At 47.2% G+C, this 22,474-nt stretch overlaps 1 protein-coding gene across 1 annotated transcript; it reads right to left on the bottom strand.

The window, feature by feature from the left end:
• Positions 1-1,986: 1,986 nt before the first annotated feature.
• LOC137518771 (piggyBac transposable element-derived protein 4-like) lies at positions 1,987-17,869 on the bottom strand. The gene is made up of 2 exons (XM_068237041.1): positions 16,300-17,869; positions 1,987-2,066 (listed from the first exon to the last, which is right to left on the bottom strand). The coding sequence occupies exons 1-2, from the start codon at positions 17,867-17,869 to the stop codon at positions 1,987-1,989; spliced, it is 1,650 nt and encodes a 549-aa protein (XP_068093142.1).
• Positions 17,870-22,474: the final 4,605 nt, after the last annotated feature.

Below are 22,474 nucleotides of genomic sequence, written 5' to 3' on the forward strand. Positions count from 1 at the left end.
TCATCTGTGTTCTTTCTTATAAATTTTAAGGCGTTGTCCAAGGCCGTGATTTTGCATGTTTTTTGATTTTGCGGATCTGCCTTTTGTGATTTTTCATCTGCAACTTAAAAAAAAAAATGCATTTTGTATGCTATTTTTTGCATTGCAATTTCTGGTGCATACCACTAAAGTTAATTTACATTCATTTTATGTAATTTACTTGGAATTCGCATGCGAGTTAAAAGGCAGAATGAAAATGTTATGAGCAGGGCCGGGCCGAGGCAAGAGAGGCTCCAGCCTCAGGGCGCAGTGTAGGAGGGGGCGCACAACTCACTCAGCTATCATTCCCCTATTGTGTTTGAAGCTGAGAGAAATAAAAAAAAAGGATACATGACAGTGACTGCAAACCAGATAACTAGAGATTAAGGTGTTGGGGGCTCTGGGGCACCTAGTCTAATAGCAATCAGCGTGTGACGGCTGGGGTGGGAGGGATGGAGGAGGGGCCTCTTAGTGTAATAGCAATCAGTGTGTGACGGCTGGGGTGGGAGGGATGGGGGAGGGGCCTCTTAGTCTAATAGCAATCAGTGTGTGACAGCTGGGGTGGGAGGGATGGGGGAGGGGCTTCTTAGTCTAATAGCAATCAGTGTGTGATGGCTGGGGTGGGAGGGATGGGAGGGGCCTCTTAGTCTAATAGCAATCAGTGTGTGACGGCTGGGGTGGGAGGTATGGAGAGGCGCCTCTTAGTGTAATAGCAATCAGTGTGTGACGGCTGGGGTGGGAGGGATGGAGGAGGGGCCTCTTAGTGTAATAGCAATCAGTGTGTGGCGGCTGGGGTGGGAGGGATGGAGGAAGGGCCTCTTAGTGTAATAGCAATCAGTGTGTGATGGCTGGGGTGGGAGGGATGGAGGGGCCTCTTAGTGTAATAGCAATCAGTGTGTGACGGCTGGGGTGGGAGGGATGGAGGGAGGGACCTCTTAGTGTAATAGCAATCAGTGTGTGACGGCTGGGGAGGGAGGTATGGAGGGGCGCCTCTTAGTGTAATAGCAATCAGTGTGTGACGGCTGGGGTGGGAGGGATGGAGGGGCCTCTTAGTGTAATAGCAATCAGTGTGTGACGGCTGGGGTGGGAGGGATGGAGGAGGGGCCTCTTAGTGTAATAGCAATCAGTGTGTGGCGGCTGGGGTGGGAGGGATGGAGGAAGGGCCTCTTAGTGTAATAGCAATCAGTGTGTGACGGCTGGGGTGGGAGGGATGGAGGGGCCTCTTAGTGTAATAGCAATCAGTGTGTGACGGCTGGGGTGGGAGGGATGGGGAGGAGCCTCTTAGTGTAATAGCAATCAGTGTGTGACGGCTGGGGAGGGAGGTATGGAGGGGCCTCTTAGTGTAATAGCAATCAGTGTGTGGCGGCTGGGGTGGGAGGGATGGAGGAAGGGCCTCTTAGTGTAATAGCAATCAGTGTGTGACGGCTGGGGTGGGAGGGATGGAGGGGCCTCTTAGTGTAATAGCAATCAGTGTGTGACGGCTGGGGAGGGAGGTATGGAGGGGCCTCTTAGTGTAATAGCAATCAGTGTGTGACGGCTGGGGTGGGAGGGATGGAGGAAGGGCCTCTTAGTGTAATAGCAATCAGTGTGTGACGGCTGGGGTGGGAGGGATGGAGGGGCCTCTTAGTGTAATAGCAATCAGTGTGTGACGGCTGGGGAGGGAGGTATGGAGGAGGGGCCTCTTAGTGTAATAGCAATCAGTGTGTGACGGCTGGGGAGGGAGGTATGGAGGGGCGCCTCTTAGTGTAATAGCAATCAGTGACTGTGACGGCTGGGGTGGGAGGGATGGAGGGGCGCACTTTGGTGTCTCAGCCTTGGGTGCTGGAGGACCTTGTCACGGCTCTGGTTATAAGTTTCCATCGTCTTTTACGACAAGCAATTCACACACCCTATGCAAAAAAAAATGCAAAACAAAAAAAAATGTGCACAAAAATGCAGTTTCCATGTGCTGCCATTGAAATACATTACTTATGTGACGAACGCGGCATCACGATCCAGCACGACGTACATGAATTCTGTTAAGTATGAATGGGGACTAAAGAAGTCACCTAAGCAGACAAACAACAAACAAATATGTTTGCACTGCATAGGCTTCAGTTTTTACAAAGGGTAGTAATCGTTAATGCTGAGCAAACAAGGCCATTTTACAGTGGCGTAGCTAAGGAGCTGTGAGCCCTGATGCAAGCACGGCCGGTCCGCCCGTGAGGCGGGGTGAAACAAATGCCTCAGGCGGCACTTCTGGGGGGCGGCACCCGCCTGTCCGTGGGTGTGGGGGGCCGTCTGAGCTGGAGGGAGTAGCGGGCAGGAAGGGGGCATTGGGCACATCAGCGGTAAGGGTGGTCGGACCGCTCCTCCCTCGCCTGGATCCCCCGACCTGCGCTCCTCCTCCAGCTTTTAAAGTTAAGTAGCAGCATATCCCACTGTCGTCACCTCCTGCAATACCGCCCACTGTATTGTAAGTGGACGGCGTTGCAGGAAGTGACGACAGTGGAACGCACGCTGGAACGCGTAAGAGGTGAGTCATCCCCGCTCGCTCGCTCTTATTCATACGCTGCTACTTAACTTTAAAAGCTGAAGGGGGAGCGCAGGTCGGGGGACCCAGCCAAGGGAGGGGGGGTCTGACCCCCCTCCCCGCCGCTCTGCCCAATACCCCCTTCCTGCCCGCTACCCCCTCCAGCTCGGCGGCCTCCCACCCACGGCTTAGGGACGGCCCTGGGTGCAAGTTTCACATTGGGCCCTGCCAAGCACTCTATACATAACAATTGATATGACGCACCAAAACCTGTCAATGGCAACTACAGTGTCAGAGGTGCAAGAAGGGGATGGGGAGCAGTGTGTTAATGATTACCACTATTCAAATTATCTATAGAAGTGATTATTATGAGCACAGGACCAATAGAGAGCTAATACTGCAGGTGAGGGAGGGCCCATCTAGACCCCTCTGGCCCCCCTCTGGCCCAAGGGCCCCGATGTGGTTGCAACCTCTGCAACCCCTATTGCTACGCCCCTGCCATTTTAACTTTGCAGAAATTTTACTGAAATTTTTCATAGCGCAAAAGGAAGAAATTATACAAACCTGGGGCTTCCTCCAGCCCCCTTCAGGCTGATCGGTTCCTCTCCATCCTACTTCCTTTTACGCCACCTCAGGTTCTCTTTAATCACTGCTATCCTTGTCACAGCGGCATCCCCTGGTGGCGATCATTGCTTACAACAACGTTGTCCCCCACTTCTCCCATTACTACACCGCTGTTGAAAGAACTGCTTTGCGCTCTCCAAGTTACACGGCAGCATTTATGATAATGGTGTTTTACTGAGCCCTCTGCGTGATGCCTTCTCGTTCCCCGAAGCTAATTTTAGCTCGCGCTCTGTAGAGTCACCCGACCTGAAATGAAAGTCGCTGACCCTGGCGAGGGATGGGTGTGTCGTGTTGTACGCTGAGGCTCTGGCAAACGCATAGCAACACGTTTCCTTATCTTGCTTTCCCTCTTTTTTTCCGAAATCACCGGCATGACCTCCTCGCCTCATTTCCGCAAAGTCACTAAACACTCTCACTGGCAGGCGCTAAGTACACAAGAGATGTTTGACGAACGCAAATAAGGCAGCCTGAGTTCTCTGTTGGGCAATCTCCTGGGTAAAGGAAACCTGGGACGAAGGGGGGGGGGGGAATGTATACATACCTGGGGTTGCCTCCAGCCCCCTCCAGGCTTTTCGTTCCCTTGCTGTCCTCCTCCTCCACCTGGTTCCTCTGAGATTGGCAATGGAAAGCCCTCCGGTCCCCGATCCCTGGCCCGGCCACACACGTGCCCTCCGTGGCATTCTGCACCTGCGCTCCATCCCACGGAGGCATGAAGGGGGAGCGCGCGCGCCCAGATTGCACCTGTGCCGACTGCCCCCGATTGGAGGACTTTTCGGGGCCAGTGGAGGAGGACAGCAAGGGATCGATAATCCTGGAGGGGGGTGGAGGAGACCCCAGGTATTGTCACAGTCAGTACCTGTGCAGTCAGGCGGCTGGTACATATGAATGCCCATGTGCATCCGGGTGGTCGTCGGGCCCTCTGTTGGGGTCTTGGCGTCTGCCTCCGTGCGCAAGGTTGTTTGCCTCTGTGTGGGGGCGGATGTGTTGAGCATGCGCATGCGGACAGATGTACGCATGTGCATGATTTCATGTAATTACGTGTAAGGATGTGCGCATGCGTGCGTAATGATGCATGATGCCATGTTCACGCCAAACGGCCTATATAAGCCTGCAGAGAGCAGTACTCAGTGCTGTTGTATTGCAGCTAGTTCTAGGTGCTCTCCATGACCTGACTTGTTGTCTACCTGATTCCTGTTTATGTTACAGACCTCGGCTAGTCTGACTACCCGTTTTGGCTTTGACCCCGGCTTTGTACGACTACCGGCACTGTTGCTGTCCTTTGCCTGTTTGAGGACCTACCCTGTTGCCGAACCCCTGCCTGTACGAGAACCACCTGGGTTGCCGACCCGGATCTGTCTGACAACCCGCTCTGCTACCAAAACATCGGTTGTTTACGGAACTGTCTGGGCGTCGGGTTATTGCAGTACCAGACCCGACCTGTGGGAGTGCTCCGGCACCTCCTTGGTCACGCGCCTAGTCATCATGCCATTGGTCCTGCGAGCGCTCCTGTCCCTTGTTCACTAGAGATTCCTGTTCCCAGTCCAGGAACTCCAGTTGATACGCTGCAAGAGTTGCTGCCCTCAGCACACCGGTCTCCAGCATCTGAGGTTCGTAACAGGTATTTATTAATTTTTCCCCCCTCTTCGTCTCAGGTATACGTTAAAGTGTAGGCATGGGTCCTACAAGCAAAGCTTTTGCAGCGCTTGCTTGCTGATCATCGACAATCGGCAAACTGTGAAAGCCTAGGGGGGTGGTTCCCCTTGCAGCGTTGGGATTGCTGTGCTGTTGCAAAGGACTGCATGCAGCATTTTGGGACGCTATCCCAGAGCAATCGTATTAATGGCTGCAGAGCCAAATTGCAGTCACTCCAGGAATTGCGTTTAAAGAGACACAGTAAGGAAAAAAGTTCCCCTACTGGGTAGTTACCTCGAGAGGGGTAGGCCTCTGGATCCTGAGACTTCCCCCATCCTCTTCTGGAAAGGGAGGGGCAGAAGGGGGGGCGGGGTTAGTGTCAGGCTCGCAGAAGAGCTGGATAGCGCTAGTCAGAGGAGGGGGTTGGATGGTGTGACAATAGGAGACGGCAGTTTCTATAGAAATTAACACCATTTTAATGCTCGGTTATCTCCTGTGCCAAATGTGTTTGCGTAGATTGGTAACACACCCGCTGTGACCGGTATTTTGAAAACATTTGACATTAAAACATTTAAATACATTAAAGATGTAAATTACATAGAAGCTGAGTGTGTAAATAGAACGCAAACCATCAGAGAAAATTATAAAACCCCCATCGTAATGCAGTACCTGGCATCGTAGAATAGGCCTGGTATTATGATTTATTGTAAATGTTATACGTGAAAGGTAGATTTTGCTACAGTGTATAATAGTTTCAATTCAGAATAATTCTGTCAATGCAAAATTAGTTTTTTGATGTTGTTTTTTTTTTGTTTTTTTTTTAATCTTACAGCTGTGTGCAGTTCAGAATATGGATAAAGCTGCATTAAGAATATTTTTAGATCAAACTCAGTGTGAGCGACCTTTCAACGCACGATTGTCTTCATTCCCACAGATTCCATCCGGAAATAGAACCACATTTCTTAAACTGAATGGGAACCGCATTTAAAAAAATGAGCCAGATACTCACCCAAGGAGAGGGAAGGCTCTGGGTCCTATAGAGCCTTCCGGCTCCTCTCCTGGTCCCCTCGTTCCAGTGCTGGCTCGCCCGGTAGCAGTATCTGACTAAATTAGTCAAATACTGCTTTACCCGGCCGAAGGAGGCTTCAGAAGTCTTCAGGGAGCCCGAGTGCTCCTGAAGAAGGACGGCCCTGTACTGCGCCTGCACAAGCAGGCTCTCTTGCACGCTCACGCCTGTGCAGTATGGAGCCGCACTTCTTCCCGGAGGATACTGCTCCTGAAGACTTCCAAATACCCTTTCGGCGGGGGATTGAAATGGGGGGGGAGCCAGCACAGGATAGAGGGCACCGAGAGAGGAGACGGAAGGCTCTATATGACCCAGAGCCTTCCTTAGGTAAGTATTTGCTTCATTTTTTTTAAATGCGGTTCCCATTCACTTTAACATAATGTCCCAGCGTACTCAAAATCTGTAAATATCATTTTTATAAATATCCCTCATCTGTAAGTATAAATGCATTACTTCACTCATTTATATGTGGAACTGCCTTGCATCAATGATAATCCTAAGGCTACGCACAAACTTGTATTTTCGCGCACTAAACAATGTATTAGGACCTGTTCCCACTGCATGCATTTCAACACTAATTGTGTAGCAGACGCAAAGATTTTGATTGGATTGCGTTTTTTAAGAGCTATGTGGTTTTGTAGTGTTAGCGGTGACTTAATTGAAAACATTTATGCTGTCCCAGTTATATGCATATACACTGCCGTCATTTAAATGTTGTAAATACAGTATGTACTCTTGTATAAGCCCCAACATATACCTGAGAATCCAGTAAAAAAGGATTGACTTGTATATAAGCCGAGGAGGGTAGGAAAAGCAGCGGCTCCTCACAACACGTGGGTGGTTGTTGCATTTCACATCGGGGTTATTGCAGAGTTGAAGTTACCTCTGTATGGAACAGGTGCAGGATTCAGCACCATTTAACCCGGTAATCATAACTAAATGTATCAGTAATCATATAAAACCTTGTGTCTGCTCTCTGCACACAAAATTCCGTCCACACCACACTATCAAGGGGCAGAGCTGACACGCTGCTGCCTACATTACATTGAGCACCGTACAGAGACACAAGAGTAGCTCCTATTTACTTTGCCTAGGTGCGGAGCGGGGCTTGCAGGCTATTTGAACCCTTCAGATAATTGACAGATGTCAGGGAACTCCTGCACAAAAGTTATACAACAGTGTTGCCATTTCTGCGCCTTATTATACTACCCTTAGATTGTAAGCCTCTGGCAGGGTCCTCCCTTCCCTAGTGTATTGTACATGATCATGTGCTCCTTTACTATGACTGCCTTGTACTTATATTACTGGACCTACCTAACCAGCCCAAACCACATGATCATGTATCTTGTACCCTCTCCATTCTCTAGTGTATTGTACATGATCATGTGCTCCTTTACTATGACTGCCTTGTACTTATATTACTGGACCTACCTAACCAGCCCAAATCACATGATCATGTATCTTGTACCCTCTCCCTTCCCTAGTGTATTCTACATGATCATGTGCTCCTTTACTATGCCTGCCTTGTACTTATATTACTGGACCTACCTAACCAGCCCAAATCACATGATCATGTATCTTGTACCCTCTCCCTTCCCTAGTGTATTCTACATGATCGTGTGCTCTTTTCCTATGACTGCCTTGTACTTGTATTACTGGACCTACCTAACCAGCCCAAATCACATGATCATGTATCTTGTACCCTCTCCCTTCCCTAGTGTATTCTACACGATCGTGTGCTCTTTTCCTATGACTGCCTTGTACTTATATTACTGGACCTACCTAACCAGCCCAAATCACATGATCATGTATCTTGTACCCTCTCCCTTCCCTAGTGTATTCTACATGATTGTGTGCTCCTTTCCTATGACAGCCTTGTACTTATATTACTGGACCTACCTAACCAGCCCAAATCACATGATCTTGTACCCTCTCCCTTCCCTAGTGTATTCTACATGATCATGTGCTCCTTTACTATGCCTGCCTTGTACTTATATTACTGGACCTACCTAACCAGCCCAAATCACATGATCATGTATCTTGTACCCTCTCCCTTCCCTAGTGTATTCTACATGATCGTGTGCTCCTTTCCTATGACTGCCTCGTACTTGTATTACTGGACCTACCTAACCAGCCCAAATCACATGATCATGTGTCTTGTACCCTCTCCCTTCCCTAGTGTATTCTACATGATCGTGTGCTCTTTTCCTATGACTGCCTTGTACTTGTATTACTGGACCTACCTAACCAGCCCAAATCACATGATCATGTATCTTGTACCCTCTCCCTTCCCTAGTGTATTCTACATGATCGTGTGCTCTTTTCCTATGACCGCCTCGTACTTATATTACTGGACCTACCTAACCAGCCCAAATCACATGAGCATGTATCTTGTACCCTCTCCCTTCCCTGGCGTATTCTACATGATAGTGTGCTCCTTTCCTATGACCGCCTCATACTTGTATTACTGGGCCTACCTAACCAGCCCAAATCACATGATCATGTATCTTGTACCCTCTCCCTTCCTTAGTGTATTCTACATGATCATGTGCTCCTTTACTATGACTGCCTCGTACTTATATTACTGGACCTACCTAACCAGCCCAAATCACATGATCATGTATCTTGTACCCTCTCGCTTCCCTAGTGTACTCTACATGATCATGTGCTCCTTTCCTATGACCGCCTCGTACTTATATTACTGGACCTACCTAACCAGCCCAAATCACATGATCATGTATCTTGTACCCTCTCCCTTCCCTAGTGTACTCTACATGATTGTGTGCTCCTTTCCTATGACCGCCTCGTACTTGTATTACTGGGCCTACCTAGCCAGCCCAAATCACATGATCTTGTGTCTTGTACCGTTTGCCTTGTATAACTTTGTCCTGTGATTGTATAAGCTTGTTACATCTGTCATCCTTTGTATCATTGTATATATTTATTGTCCAGCATTGCGTACTATGTCGGCACTTTATAAATACAATAAATAAAGATAATAATACCCCCTACCCCACACACACACACACACACACACACACACACACACACACACACACACACAAACACACACACACACACACACACACACACACTTTTAGTGCTATCAGCAAAACAGCTGATTGGATGACCGGTGCTGAGAGGGGCTTGCGGGCTGTGCAGTGGAGCCAGCTAAACGGCAGGTGCCTGTACTGCGGAGGGAGTGCCGAAGGGGAGCGCTGAGCACAACAGCTGATCTGCATTAAGTTGCTCTAGTTGGCGCACGGCCGGCATGCTCAGTTGCCCAGGGGAGAGCAGGCCCTTGTGATTTTTAAATCGATTTTCTAAAAAAAGACAATAAGACAAATAATTTTCAAATGCGGTTAAATGACAGATAATGAATCCAACTATCAGTAGTGTAGATTTACATATATCAAATGAAAGGGCTGTGAATTTCATGGCGGGGTTTTCAGGAAAACATGGAAACCCGGTGAAACCGGCAACGCTTTGACCAGGGATCGCTCTACAGCCGCAATATTGCTGTATATGGATCTCTGACAAATAAACCTATTGTTCACACTATTAAAAGTAACATTTTAAAAGAACAATGACATGTGGTCCCCCCTCAAGCTTTTATATCCAATTGTCACCCATGCAGGCTGAGATCGGCTATTCTATTAGAGCACCAGCCAGAGCGTGGTGCTCTACAGTTTGAGCTTTACCATTCCACATGGTCCATGATGAGGGGGGCTCTGGAAGAGAGGGGTGTCAAAGTGCTGCAATTTGCATTCACGCAAGCCCCCGGCGCCCGCGATGCTTTACAGCACCAAAATTTACCTTGTCTGGCACTAAGCAGGTGTCTCCAGGCCTCAAAATGTACCTTCTTTACTGCGAACATTATGAAAGCCACGATTTGCGGCAAAGAAGGTAAATCTCGTTGCCTAGACACTTAAGCCTAACTGGATGAATATATTTGTCCAGTGTATTTGTGGAGACTGCACCACCAGTTTGTTACTAAGTGAGGCACATGTGGTATTGTTTTAACTGTGATGAGTTGTAGAATACATTTTAGTGGGCGCACATCACATAAAAAATGGGTAGGGACAAACACAATCCAACATAAAAAAGTAATTTTCAAAATGATGATCAAACTTGGGAAAGTCCTAGAAAACCAACAAGAGACATGTGTGGTAACATTTTAACCCTGATAAGTTGTAGAATGAGTTTAGAAAGTTTTAGGGTTGAGGCCCATGTCTTGTGTATTCTTTTTAGTCACAAACTGAATCAAAAGCAATTACATTTTCGCATATTCTGTACCAAAATAAAAGACTTGTAAAATAAAAACAAATTCACAGAATATAAGATAAAAAACATGTATTGTTACCTTAGGAACTTGGGTTTTTAAATGTGTATGCCATGAGGGTATAATACTTTTATTTTTGCAAAAAGGTCTCTGTAATAAATAGCGGAGATGCCGCCGCGTGGGCAAGCGGCATGGCGGCTATCTCCGCGTTCTAGCCAGCGGCTTCTGCCACGCAGCAACATGCTGCTGGTTCGCCTGGTCCTTCTAGTGCACACAAATTGAGAGCTACGCGCGCGCACACCAGGCGACAGGACCTTTATGCTGGCAGAAGGGGAGTCAGCTGATCATGCCGATCAGCTGACTCCAGCTATGCTCCGGATTGGCTGAGTGACTGGGGCGGCGCTGTGGAGCGCTCTGGGTGTATATATAGGACTTGCCTGTCAGTTGCAAGTTGTTTGCTGTTGCAAATGCTTACGTGTGAGCACTCAGACACCAGTCAGATCTTACAGTGTGTTAGAACCAGCCGGAGCTGGGAATTCACACTTAGTCAGATTCCGTTGATAGCCTTTAAAAGTATTACTGTTTATGTGTTAGACTAGTTCCCAGGTGTTGAAAACCAAGGACTTCACACCTAAGACTAGGAGATTGCTACGTTGCTACTGTTTATGTGTTAGACTAGTTCCCAGGTGTTGAAACCAAGGACTTCACACCTAGATTAGGATTGTTATATTATTATTACCTGTTATGATCTCTGGCTTTCCTGACCTCTCTCCTGCTCGGCTCGCTGATTCGGTACCTCCGCCTATCTGATAACCTGTTGCCGACATTGCCTGTACCCGGATACCGAATCAGTCTTCCGTCTCTGTACTTTATCTGTCCGTGTGTTGTCGACCTTGCTCGTCTGACCTTTCTGGCTGTCACCCAACCCTTGGGTAATCAGCCTCACTGTACTATCCGTTACACTTGCTCTTCAGGTGTTCTTCAGCTGCAAGCACAGGCTTATGGTCACCTGTTCCTCAGGAGATCATCTTGCAGCTCAGCCAGTGGTTCCTACCTCTTAGGAGTCCACTGGCTGCAGTACAGTGAGTCTGATTCCCTGCTCCGCAGGGAGTCTCTGGCTGCAGTCCGATCATATCTCTCATTACACCAGTTATCACTCTTGCAGTCCAGTGAGTGGTCCCTGCTCCTCAGGTGTCCACTGGCTGCAGTACCATCTGATTTCCTGCTCCTCAGGGAATCCTCGGCTGCAGTTCTATCATAATCATTCATTCCACCAGTTCTCTCTCCTGCAGCTCAGCCAGTGGTTCCTGCTCCTCAGGTGTCCACTGGCTGCAGTACAATCTGAATTCCCTGCTCCTCAGGGAATTCTCGGCTGCAGTACAGTCTGTATTACCTCCACCTCAGGAGATCATCTTGCAGCACAATCAGTGGGAACCTGCCCCCCGGGAAACCACTGGCTGCAGTGCAGTCTGATTCCCTGCTCCTCAGGGAATCCTTGGCTGCAGTAGTGTCTGTATCTCCCGCTTCTCGGGAGATAACTTCTCTGAATACTGTTGCACCAAACACAATCTCACATTGGGTGTCCTGTGTCTAGCTATATTAGCATTATTGGTGATTCTGCAGATCACCACATAATCAGGTATAGCATCTGTATTATTGGTGATACTGCAGATCACCAATAATCAGAATAATTTGTGTTGCTGACACCAATCGTTACAGTCTCGTAATCATTGATAGTGTACAATGAGAAAGCTGAATTTACCTAGGGCTTTCTCCAGCCCACCGTAGGTCGGGAGGTCCCTCGGCGTCCCTCTGGCTCCTCTCCCAGTCTCTGCTCAGAAATGGCTCCCGGCAACACCGGGACCGAGTTTCCGGCTCCCTTTTCCTGGAAAGATGACGTCAGTCGTCACCACGCCGGCTGCGTCGCGTCATCACGGCGGCCGGTGTGACAGTACTGCGCATGCCGGCCGCCGCGATGACGCGAGGCGGCCGGCGTGGTGACGACTGACGTCACCTTTCAGGAAGAAGGAGCCCGACACTCGGGCCTAGTGTCGCCGGGAGCCATTTCTGAGCAGAGACTGGGAGAGGAGCCAAAGGGACGCCGAGGGACCTCCCGACCTACGGTGGGCTGGAGAAAGCCCTAGGTAAGTTCAGAGTTTGTATTTATTTACTGCTCGGAGTCCCTTTAATGTAAATGTTGTAAATAATAACCAGGATGGATACGCAAATAACATGTATGGGTTTAACTTATAGTTAGCACTGTTTATTGTAAATCTATAATGGATGTAAATGGAGAAATAGTGTGTTCTTTTCTATTCTTTACCTTAAATCTATATATATAAAAGTGTGTGTGTGTGTGTGTGTGTGTGTGTGTGTGTGTGTGTGTGTGTGTGTGTGTGTGTGTGTGTGTGTGTGTGTGTGTGTGTGTGTGTGTGTGTGTGTGTGTGTGTGTGTGTGTGTGTGTGTGTGTGTGTGTGTGTGTGTGTGTGTGTGTGTGTGTGTGTGAGTGTGTGTGAGTGTGAGTGTGAGTGTCGATCACTCAAACGGCTTGACCGATTTGAACGAAACTTGGTACACAGATCCCTTACTACCTGGGATGATAGGTTCTGGGGGTCTCGCTGCCCCCCTGCACACGTGGGCGGAGCTACAAACAGCAAATCAGATTTCACCCATTGAAGTCAATGGAAAAAATGTAAAAGGCTACCATTCTCACAGTAATCAAGCCACAGTCCCCACACTTGGCACAGGTGGTCACTTGGTGACCGAGGTTACAAATCCAGGAAAAGTGGGCGGAGCATAAAACAGCCAATCAAATTTCAGCCGTTCATTTTAAATGGGAAAATGTAAACTGCAGCCATTCTTAGAATGTTAATCGCAGGGTTCTCAAACTTGCCGCAGTTGGTCACTGGGTGAATGCGATTAAGATTCAAGAAAATGGGTGGAGCTTACAACAGCCAATCAAAATTCACTTATTGATTTTCAAGGGGAATATTTAAACTGCTGCCATTCTTATACTGTTAATGGCAGAGGCTTCAAACTTGCTACAGTCGTCATTGGGTGACTGGGGTCCAAATTCACTAAAGGGGTGGGGCCACATACAGCCAATTAGACTTCCTTGGTGGATAGACTGCTTCCAATCACACATTTTTGATGCCAGGAACCTGAAAGCTCACAAATGTGGTCATTGAGTGACTGTGTGTCAAGGTCACAAAAAGTAGGCGGAGCCAAAAACAGCTTTTACTGGGAAAATATAAACTGCAGCCATTCTTACATCGTTAATGGCAGGGTTCTCAAACTTTGCACAGTTGGTCATTGGGTAACTGAGATTAAGATTTTGGAAGGTGGGTGGAGCCTACAACAGCCAATAAAAATTCTCCTTTCAATTTTCAAAGGGAATGTTTAACCACTTCACCACTGAGGGGTTTTACCCCCTGAGCACCAGAGCAATTTTCACCTTTCAGCGCTCCTTCCATTCATTCCCCTATAACTTGATCATTACTTATCGCAATGAAATGAACTATATCTTGTTTTTTCCGCCACCAATTAGGCTTTCTTTAGGTGGGACATTATGCCAAGAATTATTTTTTTTCTAAATGTGTTTTAATGGGAAAATAGGAAAAATGTGGGAAAAAAAATAATTATTTTTCAGTTTTCGGCCATTATAGTTTTTAAATAATGCATGCTACTGTAATTAACCACTTCAGGATCACAGGTTTTCTTCCCTTAAAACCAAACTAACTTTTACATTTCAGCGCTCCTCCCATTCATTCACTGATAACTTTATTGCTACTCATCACATGTGAATGATCTATAGCTTGTTTTTTTCGCCACAAATTAGGCTTTTCAAGGGTGATATTTTATTTTAGTAATAATGTTATTCTCTATGCATTTTAAAGAGAAAAAAGAGAAAAAAATGAAAAGATACACTATTTCTATATTTCCAACCACTGTAGTTTTAAAATAGACAAAGATACCATAGATAAAACCAACACATTTTATCCGCCCACTTGTCCCGGTTATCACAACATTTAAATAATGTTCCTAGTACAATGTATGGCGACAATATATTATTTGGAAATAAAGGCACATTTTTTCAGTTTTCTGTTTTCTGTTTTTTCATTGTCATCTATCAGTAATTAAAAGCCCTTATCTGTAAAAGTAACAGTAATATACCATCATGGCATACATATTTAAAAAGCTGAGTGACTAAGGTAGCTATTTATGTATTGTATTTTCAATTATGTCACTTGTGGGTTTTTTTACAAGCGTTTTATTTTGGTGCCGAGTATATGAAAATAACAATTTTATTGCTTTTCATTCAGTTTCTTGCTAAAGAAAATTCACATGACATAGGTTTCAGTTGTCAAATATCCCAAATTATATTCTCTCGCTTGTCACGGTTAAAATGATACCCTATATACATCATCAGATAGCTTCTTGGGCACACCGCACACTGATAACCACAAGTAGCACCATTGGATTTTTGAAGGCCATTTTTTGCAACAAAAGTAATACAATCATTCTTTCTTGGCAAAGCCCCTGGTGTCTCAGAACATTCAGTACAGGTCATAAACCAAACCATTCTGAAAACTAGAGACCTAGGCCTACTCAGATAAACATATTTTGTAACATTTGGATTAATGCCCTTTTGCTGAAATTGTACCAGAAGTTTGAAAACAGCATTTTTTTACAGTTTTCTTCAGTTTGGCGAGAAAAAAAAATCACATGACATAGACTTCAACAATACTACATCCCAAATTATATTCTCTCGCTTGTCACGGTTAAAATGATACCCTATATACATCATCAGATAGCTTCTTGGGCACACCACACACTGATAACCACAAGTAGCACCATTGGATTTTTCAAGGCCATTTTTTGCAACAAAAGTAATACAGTAATTCTTTCTTGGCAAAGCCCCTGGTGTCTCAGAACATTCAGTACAGGTCATAAACCAAACCATTCTGAAAACTAGAGACCTAGGCCTACTCAGATAAACATATTTTGTAACATTTGGATTCATGCCTTTTTGCTGAAATTGTACCAGAAGTTTGAAAATAGCATTTTTTTACAGTTTTCTTCAGTTTGGCGAGAAAAAAAAATCACATGACATAGACTTCAACAATACTACATCCCAAATTATATTCTCTCGCTTGTCACGGTTAAAATGATACCCTATATACATCATCAGATAGCTTCTTGGGCACACCGCACACTGATAACCACAAGTAGCACCAACAGCTTTTTCAAGGCCAATTTTCTCCCCAAAGTGTCATTCTTTTTTTAAGTCCAGTACACACTTTCAATTAAAATTGGCCAATCACTGACCAATTGTACCACCTTACCATGTAGTATGAGAGTCAACAAATATTGAATAGTATGAGCAGATTGTGCAGGTAAACGCTCATACTGTAGTATGAGGGTTTACCTACACAATCTGCTCATATTATTCAAGATTCAATAGTAAAATTGATCAGTGATTGGCCAATCATACTTGAAAGTGTGTACAAGGCTTTAGCAAAGTATACTGAGGGCTTCACAATGTCTTTAAACATACACAAATTGGTACTCACCATTGTAGAAGCTGTAGAAAGGTGGAAGTCAGGAGGTCCGAAGGTGTCCGGCAGCCATGCCAAGGGTCAGAGTTTGGTAGATCAGCCATGCCAGAGGTCAGAGGGTAATTCGGCAGCCATGCCAGAGTTCAGAGGGTGGTCGTTAGTTATGCCAGGGGTCGAATTCCATAGAGTGGTTGTCAGCCATGCCAGAGGTCAGATCCGGAGAGTCAAATACAGTTCAATTATACCATTAAAAAAAAAGGCAGTGAAAGGGTAAAAAAAAAAAAAAAAAAAAAAAACAACAACTAATAATGAAGGACTGTATGATAGGTCTCAAAGCAGGGATTAAGGCATAGTGCTGCTTTGGACGGACATTTCGGACAATGATATCGTGTGTCCCTTCGAACGTGATTTTTCCTGCAAACTCTGCACCTTTTTTGGGGGTATGGTTTTGATGCAGTTGGGGGGAGTGGGGCAGGAAAATGATTTCCCTCAAATCTGGCAACATTTTCTGCACGAAGTTGGTCTGGGTTTGGGGCAGGTTGTCCAGATTCAAAAAGGAGACATGTAATTATTGCCAGCTGGAACTTTAAAAAAGAGTCCCTGTTACCTGATTTTTTGTACAGGACAAAGGCGTTTTGGAGGCACATCTGGAAAAAATATAGAGCCACTTTTTTGTACCAGATCTTCCTCTTCCTGTTGAGCCTGTATGGTGCCAAAACCTGGTCGGACAAGTCCACTGCCCCCATGAACTTGGTGTACTCAGCGATGGCCAGTGGTTTTACTACTTCCCGACTACGAGTCCTCACAGTTGTTGTTGCCTCGGTGTGGATGGTGGTGAGGGCTAAGACATCGCGCTTATCTCTAAATTTTAAAGCGAGCAGCTCGTTGCTCCGTTGGCTGCAGGTCTCCCCCCTCTTCAGTTTTTTATGAACGACCTCTGATGGCAGGCCTTTGCGATTTGCCCTGACAGTTCCGCAGGCTGGAGTCTGGACTGAAAATAAATGTTTGAACAGTGGAACACTCGTGTAAAAATTGTCCACGTAAAGGTGGTAACCCTGGTGGAGTAGAGGGTTGAGGAGGTCCAGTACTATCCTCTCTGTTGTACCCATGTAGGGAGGGCATCCAGGAGGCTGTATTAAGCTGTCCTTCCCTTCATAAACTTTTAGTGAATAGATATAGCCACTTCCACTTTCGCACAACTTGTACAGTTTTATCCCATACCGTGACCTTTTGTTGGGTATATATTGTTTGATTGCCAGCCTCCCGTGGAAAGGGATTAAGGACTCATCGATGGCTATTCTTTGCTCTGGCATGTATTTTTCTGCAAAAGTTCTATTTAAATGGTCGATGAAGGGCCTCAATTTAAATAGTCGGTCATGGGCTGGGTCGTTAGGTGGGAGGTGGTCTGCATTATTGCTAAAATGCAAGCAGGTTAGCAGCAGTTGGTAGCGGCGTCTGGACATTCTGGACGAATAAATTGGGATGCAGAGGATTGGATTTTTTGTCCAGTACAGTTGCTGTTCAGGTAATGGAGAAAGGGCCATATCGAAAGTCAATCCCAAAAAAACTTTCAAATCACGGGTAGTTGCAGGGGTCCAGTGGGAAGCTAACACACAGGTGGGATGGTCTGCTATGCGTTGCTGGGCATAGATATTGCTCTGATCGCAGACATACTGCAGGAAGCTCTCTGGCAAAAACAGTTCAAAAAAGTCAATGGGCTGCATGTTGCTGGTGTCCACTAATAGGCCACTCCTGGCTGTGAAGGGAGGGAGGTTAGGGGTCTCCATATTAGATGCTGACCATTGTGGGTCCCTTAGATCATAGGGTAGTGGTTCCCTCTGTGGTACCCTTGCTGGCATGCTCTGCCTTGGCCTGGCAGCCCTCTGACCTCTTGGGATGGCATTGCTGGAGGTAGCTATAGGTGACCCTCCTTCAGAAGCAGTGTCAGTGTCACTAATGCCCCTTGCCTGCTCCGCGCTCCTAGATGGCTGAGCTGTGGATGGCCCAGCAGACTCAGAATCGCTGTCCGTTGAGTCGCTTTCTGACTCGGACGGCAGCCAATCAATATCTGTGGACTCCAAATCATCCTCAAATTCGCTGCTGCTGTGACTGTCACTGTCACTGTCACGCTCCAGAATGGCGAACGCCTCTTGCAAAGAATACATTCTCTTTGCCATCTTTATAGAAAATGTATATAGGATATACACTATAATTGTATAGAGGCAAATTGTAAAAAAAAAAAAAAGAGAGAGAGAAAAAAAAGAGTCCACAAAAATACAGCAGAAATAATATTCTATAAAAAAAAGCAAGGGAGGCTAGGATTAGATCAGGGTTGATCAGGGTGATCAGGGTGATCAGGGGTGATCAGGGTTGATCAGGGTTGATCAGGGTTGATCAGGGTTGATCAGGGGTATATAGTCCTGGTATATTTATTTATCAGTCCTGGTATATTTATAAAATCCTCTAGGTGGCAGTCAGAATACAAGAAAAGAAGATCCAGTTACCTTGTAATCCTCTCAGGAGTGATTACAAGGTAACTGTATCTTCTCAAGTGCTGGCAACATTGTTTGTAAACCTCACAAATGAATGAGCACTGCTATTGGCTTATAGCAGTGCTCATTCATGGTTACAGGCATCTGATTGGTGATGGGAGTAATTACTCCCATTCATCAATCCCACCCAGAAATAAATGAAGCTGGTGCACGTGCACGCACGGGGGCGCGCACCCACGGGCGGGAGCGCGCGGGAGCGGGGGCGCGCGGGAGCGCGCGCGTGCACAGCACAATAGCGGCAGGGGCGTTTATAAACGCCCCTGATCCGCTAATTAAGTCAATAGGGGCGTAGTTAAGCGTCTGGGAAATCCGAAAGTGGTTAAAACCCATGAAATGTATTTGCCCTTTTGTCCCGGTTATAAAACCATTTAAATTATGTCCCTATCACAATGTTTGGCGCCAATATTTTATTTGGAAATAAAGGTGCATTTTTTTCATTTGTGCGTCCATCCCTAATTACAAGCCCATAGTTTATAAAGTAACAGTGTTATACCCTCTTGACATAAATATTTAAAAAGTTCAGTCCCTAAGGTAACTATTTATGTATTTTTTTTACTTGTACATTTTTTAATTTTTTTTTAATTACAAAAAAAAAAAATGGGGCGTGTGGGAGGTAATGAGTTAATTTTATGTGTAAAAGTCATTTATTTGTATGTGAAAAATGTGTAGGGTGTAGTTTACTATTTGGCCACAAGATGGCCACAGTAACTTTTTGTTTTAATGCGACCTCCAAGCTTCCTACCGGAAGCTTGGAGGAAGTATAAGGAGGCTGGACACGTGAGTTTTTTCTCACAATGATCGCGCTGCCCATAGGAGAGCAGCGGATCATTGCGGGGCTTAGATCAACGAACGGGAATGGATTTTCCCGTTCATTGATCTCTGGGCGAGCGGGCGGCGGCGTGTTTACTAGCGGCGGGCGGCGTGTTTACGAGCGGGAGCGCGGGCAGCGTCGGGAACGCGGAAAGTACGTATTTCTCCGTCCCTGGTTGTTAAAGGATGGAAAAAGGGGCGGAGAAATACGTACGCGCGGGGGTAAAGTGGTTAAGCTGCTACCATTCTCTTAGGGCCTGTACACACTGCTGCTCTTGCGCTGCGCTTTTCAAATCGCATTCGCTTTTTAATCGCAAGGTCTTTTGAAAAATAATGAAAATCGTGGAGACCTGTACACACTGGTGCGATGCGCTTTTCCTATTCTCATGAAGGCTTGTGATTTAAAAATCGCATGCGATTTTAAAAGCGCAGCAGTGTGTACAGGCCCTTATACTGTTAAAGGCAGATGCATCAAACCTGGTACAGTCAGTCACTGGGTGACTAGGGCCCAAACTCAGAAAGGTGGCGGAGCCACAAACAGCCAATAAGATTAGTTTATTTTTCAATGGGAATATACAAAGTATTGATACCAAGGACCCCAAAGCTGATAAACTTGATAATTGAGTGACTGTATGTCAAGGTTAGAAAAAGTGGGCGGTGCCAACAACTAAATTTTTAACATGGCAGGGTTCCCAAACTTTACACAATTGGCCACTGGGAGACTGGGATGAATATTCAGAAATGTGGGTGGAGCCTAAAACAGCCAATCAAAATGTACCTATTGATTTTCAAGGGGACTATTCACATTGCTACCATTCTTACACTGTTGATGGCAGAGGCCTCAAACCTGATACAGTCAGTCATTGGGTGACTGGGGTCCAAATTCACTAAAGGGGTAGAGCCACAAACAGCCAATCAGATTTGTTAGATTGATTTCAGCCATTCTGTTATTGGCAGGGTTCTCAAACGTGACACAGTTGGCCACTGGGTGACGGGGACTAATATTCAGGAAAGTGGGTGGAGCCTACAGCAGCCAATCTGTCACACTCACCACTCTGGGGTCCTACGACGCTCCCGCGGCCGTCCTGGGGTGCGCACGCACAGGGGGTACTTAGGGCTGGTGTGTGGGCTTCCTGGTTGGCGGCGCGCGGCATTGGGCGGTGCGCGCATGCGCGCAAGTTGCGGTGCGCGCGCGTGCACGGAGTCTTGTGCGCGCGCGCGTCTGCTCGCGATTGTGCGCGCCACTGCGCGTGCGCGCGCAGGCGCGGTGCGCTGTGCGCGCACTGCGCATGCGCAGGGCGGTAATTTGGCGCCCAAGATCCGGTATAAAAGCAGCACTGGCCATTACTCCAGTGCTGCTCGTTCTGACAGCTTGGCGTAGTCCGTAGGAACTTTGTTACCCTGATCTCTGATTGACTCCTGGAATTGACCCTTGGCTTGTGACCCCGACTCCTGCTGTTTGCCGCCTGCCCCGACTCTTGGATTGTGACCTCGTTCCTGCCTGCCTGCCGCCTGCCCCGACCTTTTGCCTGTGACCTAACCACGCTGCTCTCTCCTGTCCTGGACCTCTGGAAACTGCCTGACCACGTCTGCTTCTCATCACACATTAGCGTCGCTGTTCTCCTGACCACTTGCTGAGGTTATCCCAGTAGAGACCTGGCTGGGCACTAGGCAGCTAAATCCTGCACTCCCCTCAAGGGAGTGTGGGCGAAGACCCGTGGTCGCTTAGATCCACTACTGGGTAACGCCTCTTCCTTCAGTGGGAAGGTCAACAGTGTCCGAAGACTTCAGGAAGAAGTTAACAGTAACGAGCAGCCAGTATGGACGCTAGTGATAGTCGCTCACCAGTGGAGATTCTTTATGAACTTGTCACACAGCTACGCTTATCGGTGGATGAAGTACAAAAAGGTTATATGGAGATCCGAGACCAACTACGGCCTCCCGCTACTCCGCCTGCAGGACCCGCTGGGCTTGTTCCTGCTGCTGCTCCTGCCCTTGCTCCTCCCGTCAATCCTGATCCCGTTCCAGCGCAAGGTGCTGTGGGTCCGGCACCTGAACCAAGGTTGCCTCTTCCTGAGCGGTTTTCTGGTGACCGCACGAAGTTCCGCTGGTTTCAGAGTGCCTGCCAACTTCACTTCTCTTTACTCCCAAGGACCTATTCCAATGAGGAGATTAAGGTGGGCGCCGTCATCTCTCTGCTACAAGGAGAACCACAGGCCTGGGCACTTCGTATGGTGGAACAGCAGCATCCTGCGTTGAGCAACTTGAATACCTTCTTTACTACCATGGCGGAACTATATGATGACCCAGGAAGAGCCTCATCTGCGGAGTTGGTTCTGGAGACCCTACGGCAGGGAAGAAGGCCAGTAGAGGAGTACGTCACGGATTTTAGACGTTGGGAAGCCGATGTCTCATGGAATGACTCTGCATTAAAGTTCCGGTTTCGGCAAGGCCTGTCGGAGGCAATCAAGGACGAACTCGCCAGGGTGGGAGTTCCGGACACCCTAAAGGAACTCATCCGTCTTGCCATCCAAATAGACAGACGTCTTAGAGAGAGACCAGCAGAGAAGTCCGGAGGTACTCGTCCCTTAGGAAGTCTTCCCACTCCTCCTAGTTCCTTTGGTCCGGTCTTTGACTCTGCTTCCGCGAGCGAAGAGCCTGAACCAATGCAATTGGGGTTGGCCCGACCCGCTATCTCTCCTGAGGAAAGACAACGAAGGAGGGCATCCAACTTGTGTCTATACTGTGGAGCATCTGGCCACTTCCGGTTGAACTGCCCTGTTCGTCCTTCGGGTGAGCCTGATTCTACTGTCTGTATCAGCAGAGTTCCCTGTCTTCTACCTGCATCTACTCATGTTCCCCTTATGCTCTCGTTGCAGGGTCCCAAAGGAAGGACAATCGAAGTTAGAGCCATCATTGACTCTGGTGCCTGTTCCTGCTTTCTGGACTTGTCTGTGGCCAAAAGACTCCAGCTCCCTACGCGTCCCAGACGCCAACCACTTACCATTCAACTGGCCGACGGATCCAGTCTCGGGTCTGGTCCTATCATCTCTGAGACCTTACCCTTACTCGTGACCATTCAAGGGGAGCATCAGGAGTATCTAACTTTCGATTTGCTCCCATCACTTCTGTTCCCTGTAATTCTGGGCATGCCCTGGCTACGTACCCATGACCCTGCTATCAGTTGGACTACTGGAAAAGTATCCTTCCTCTCCAGATACTGCCTACAATATTGTTTTCCCCGAGCCGGGGCTCTGTTTTGTTTGAGTTCTCCCAAGAAGGACATTATCCCTGCTGTGTACCATGACTTCTTGGATGTCTTTGATAAAGCTGGGGCTGATTCTCTTCCACCTCATCGGCCATACGACTGCCCCATTGATCTTCAGCCAGGGGCGCCCATTCCTTTTGGGCGGACCTATC

This window comes from Hyperolius riggenbachi, chromosome 5 (assembly GCF_040937935.1).
Source record: "Hyperolius riggenbachi isolate aHypRig1 chromosome 5, aHypRig1.pri, whole genome shotgun sequence".
NCBI lineage: Eukaryota > Metazoa > Chordata > Amphibia > Anura > Hyperoliidae > Hyperolius > Hyperolius riggenbachi.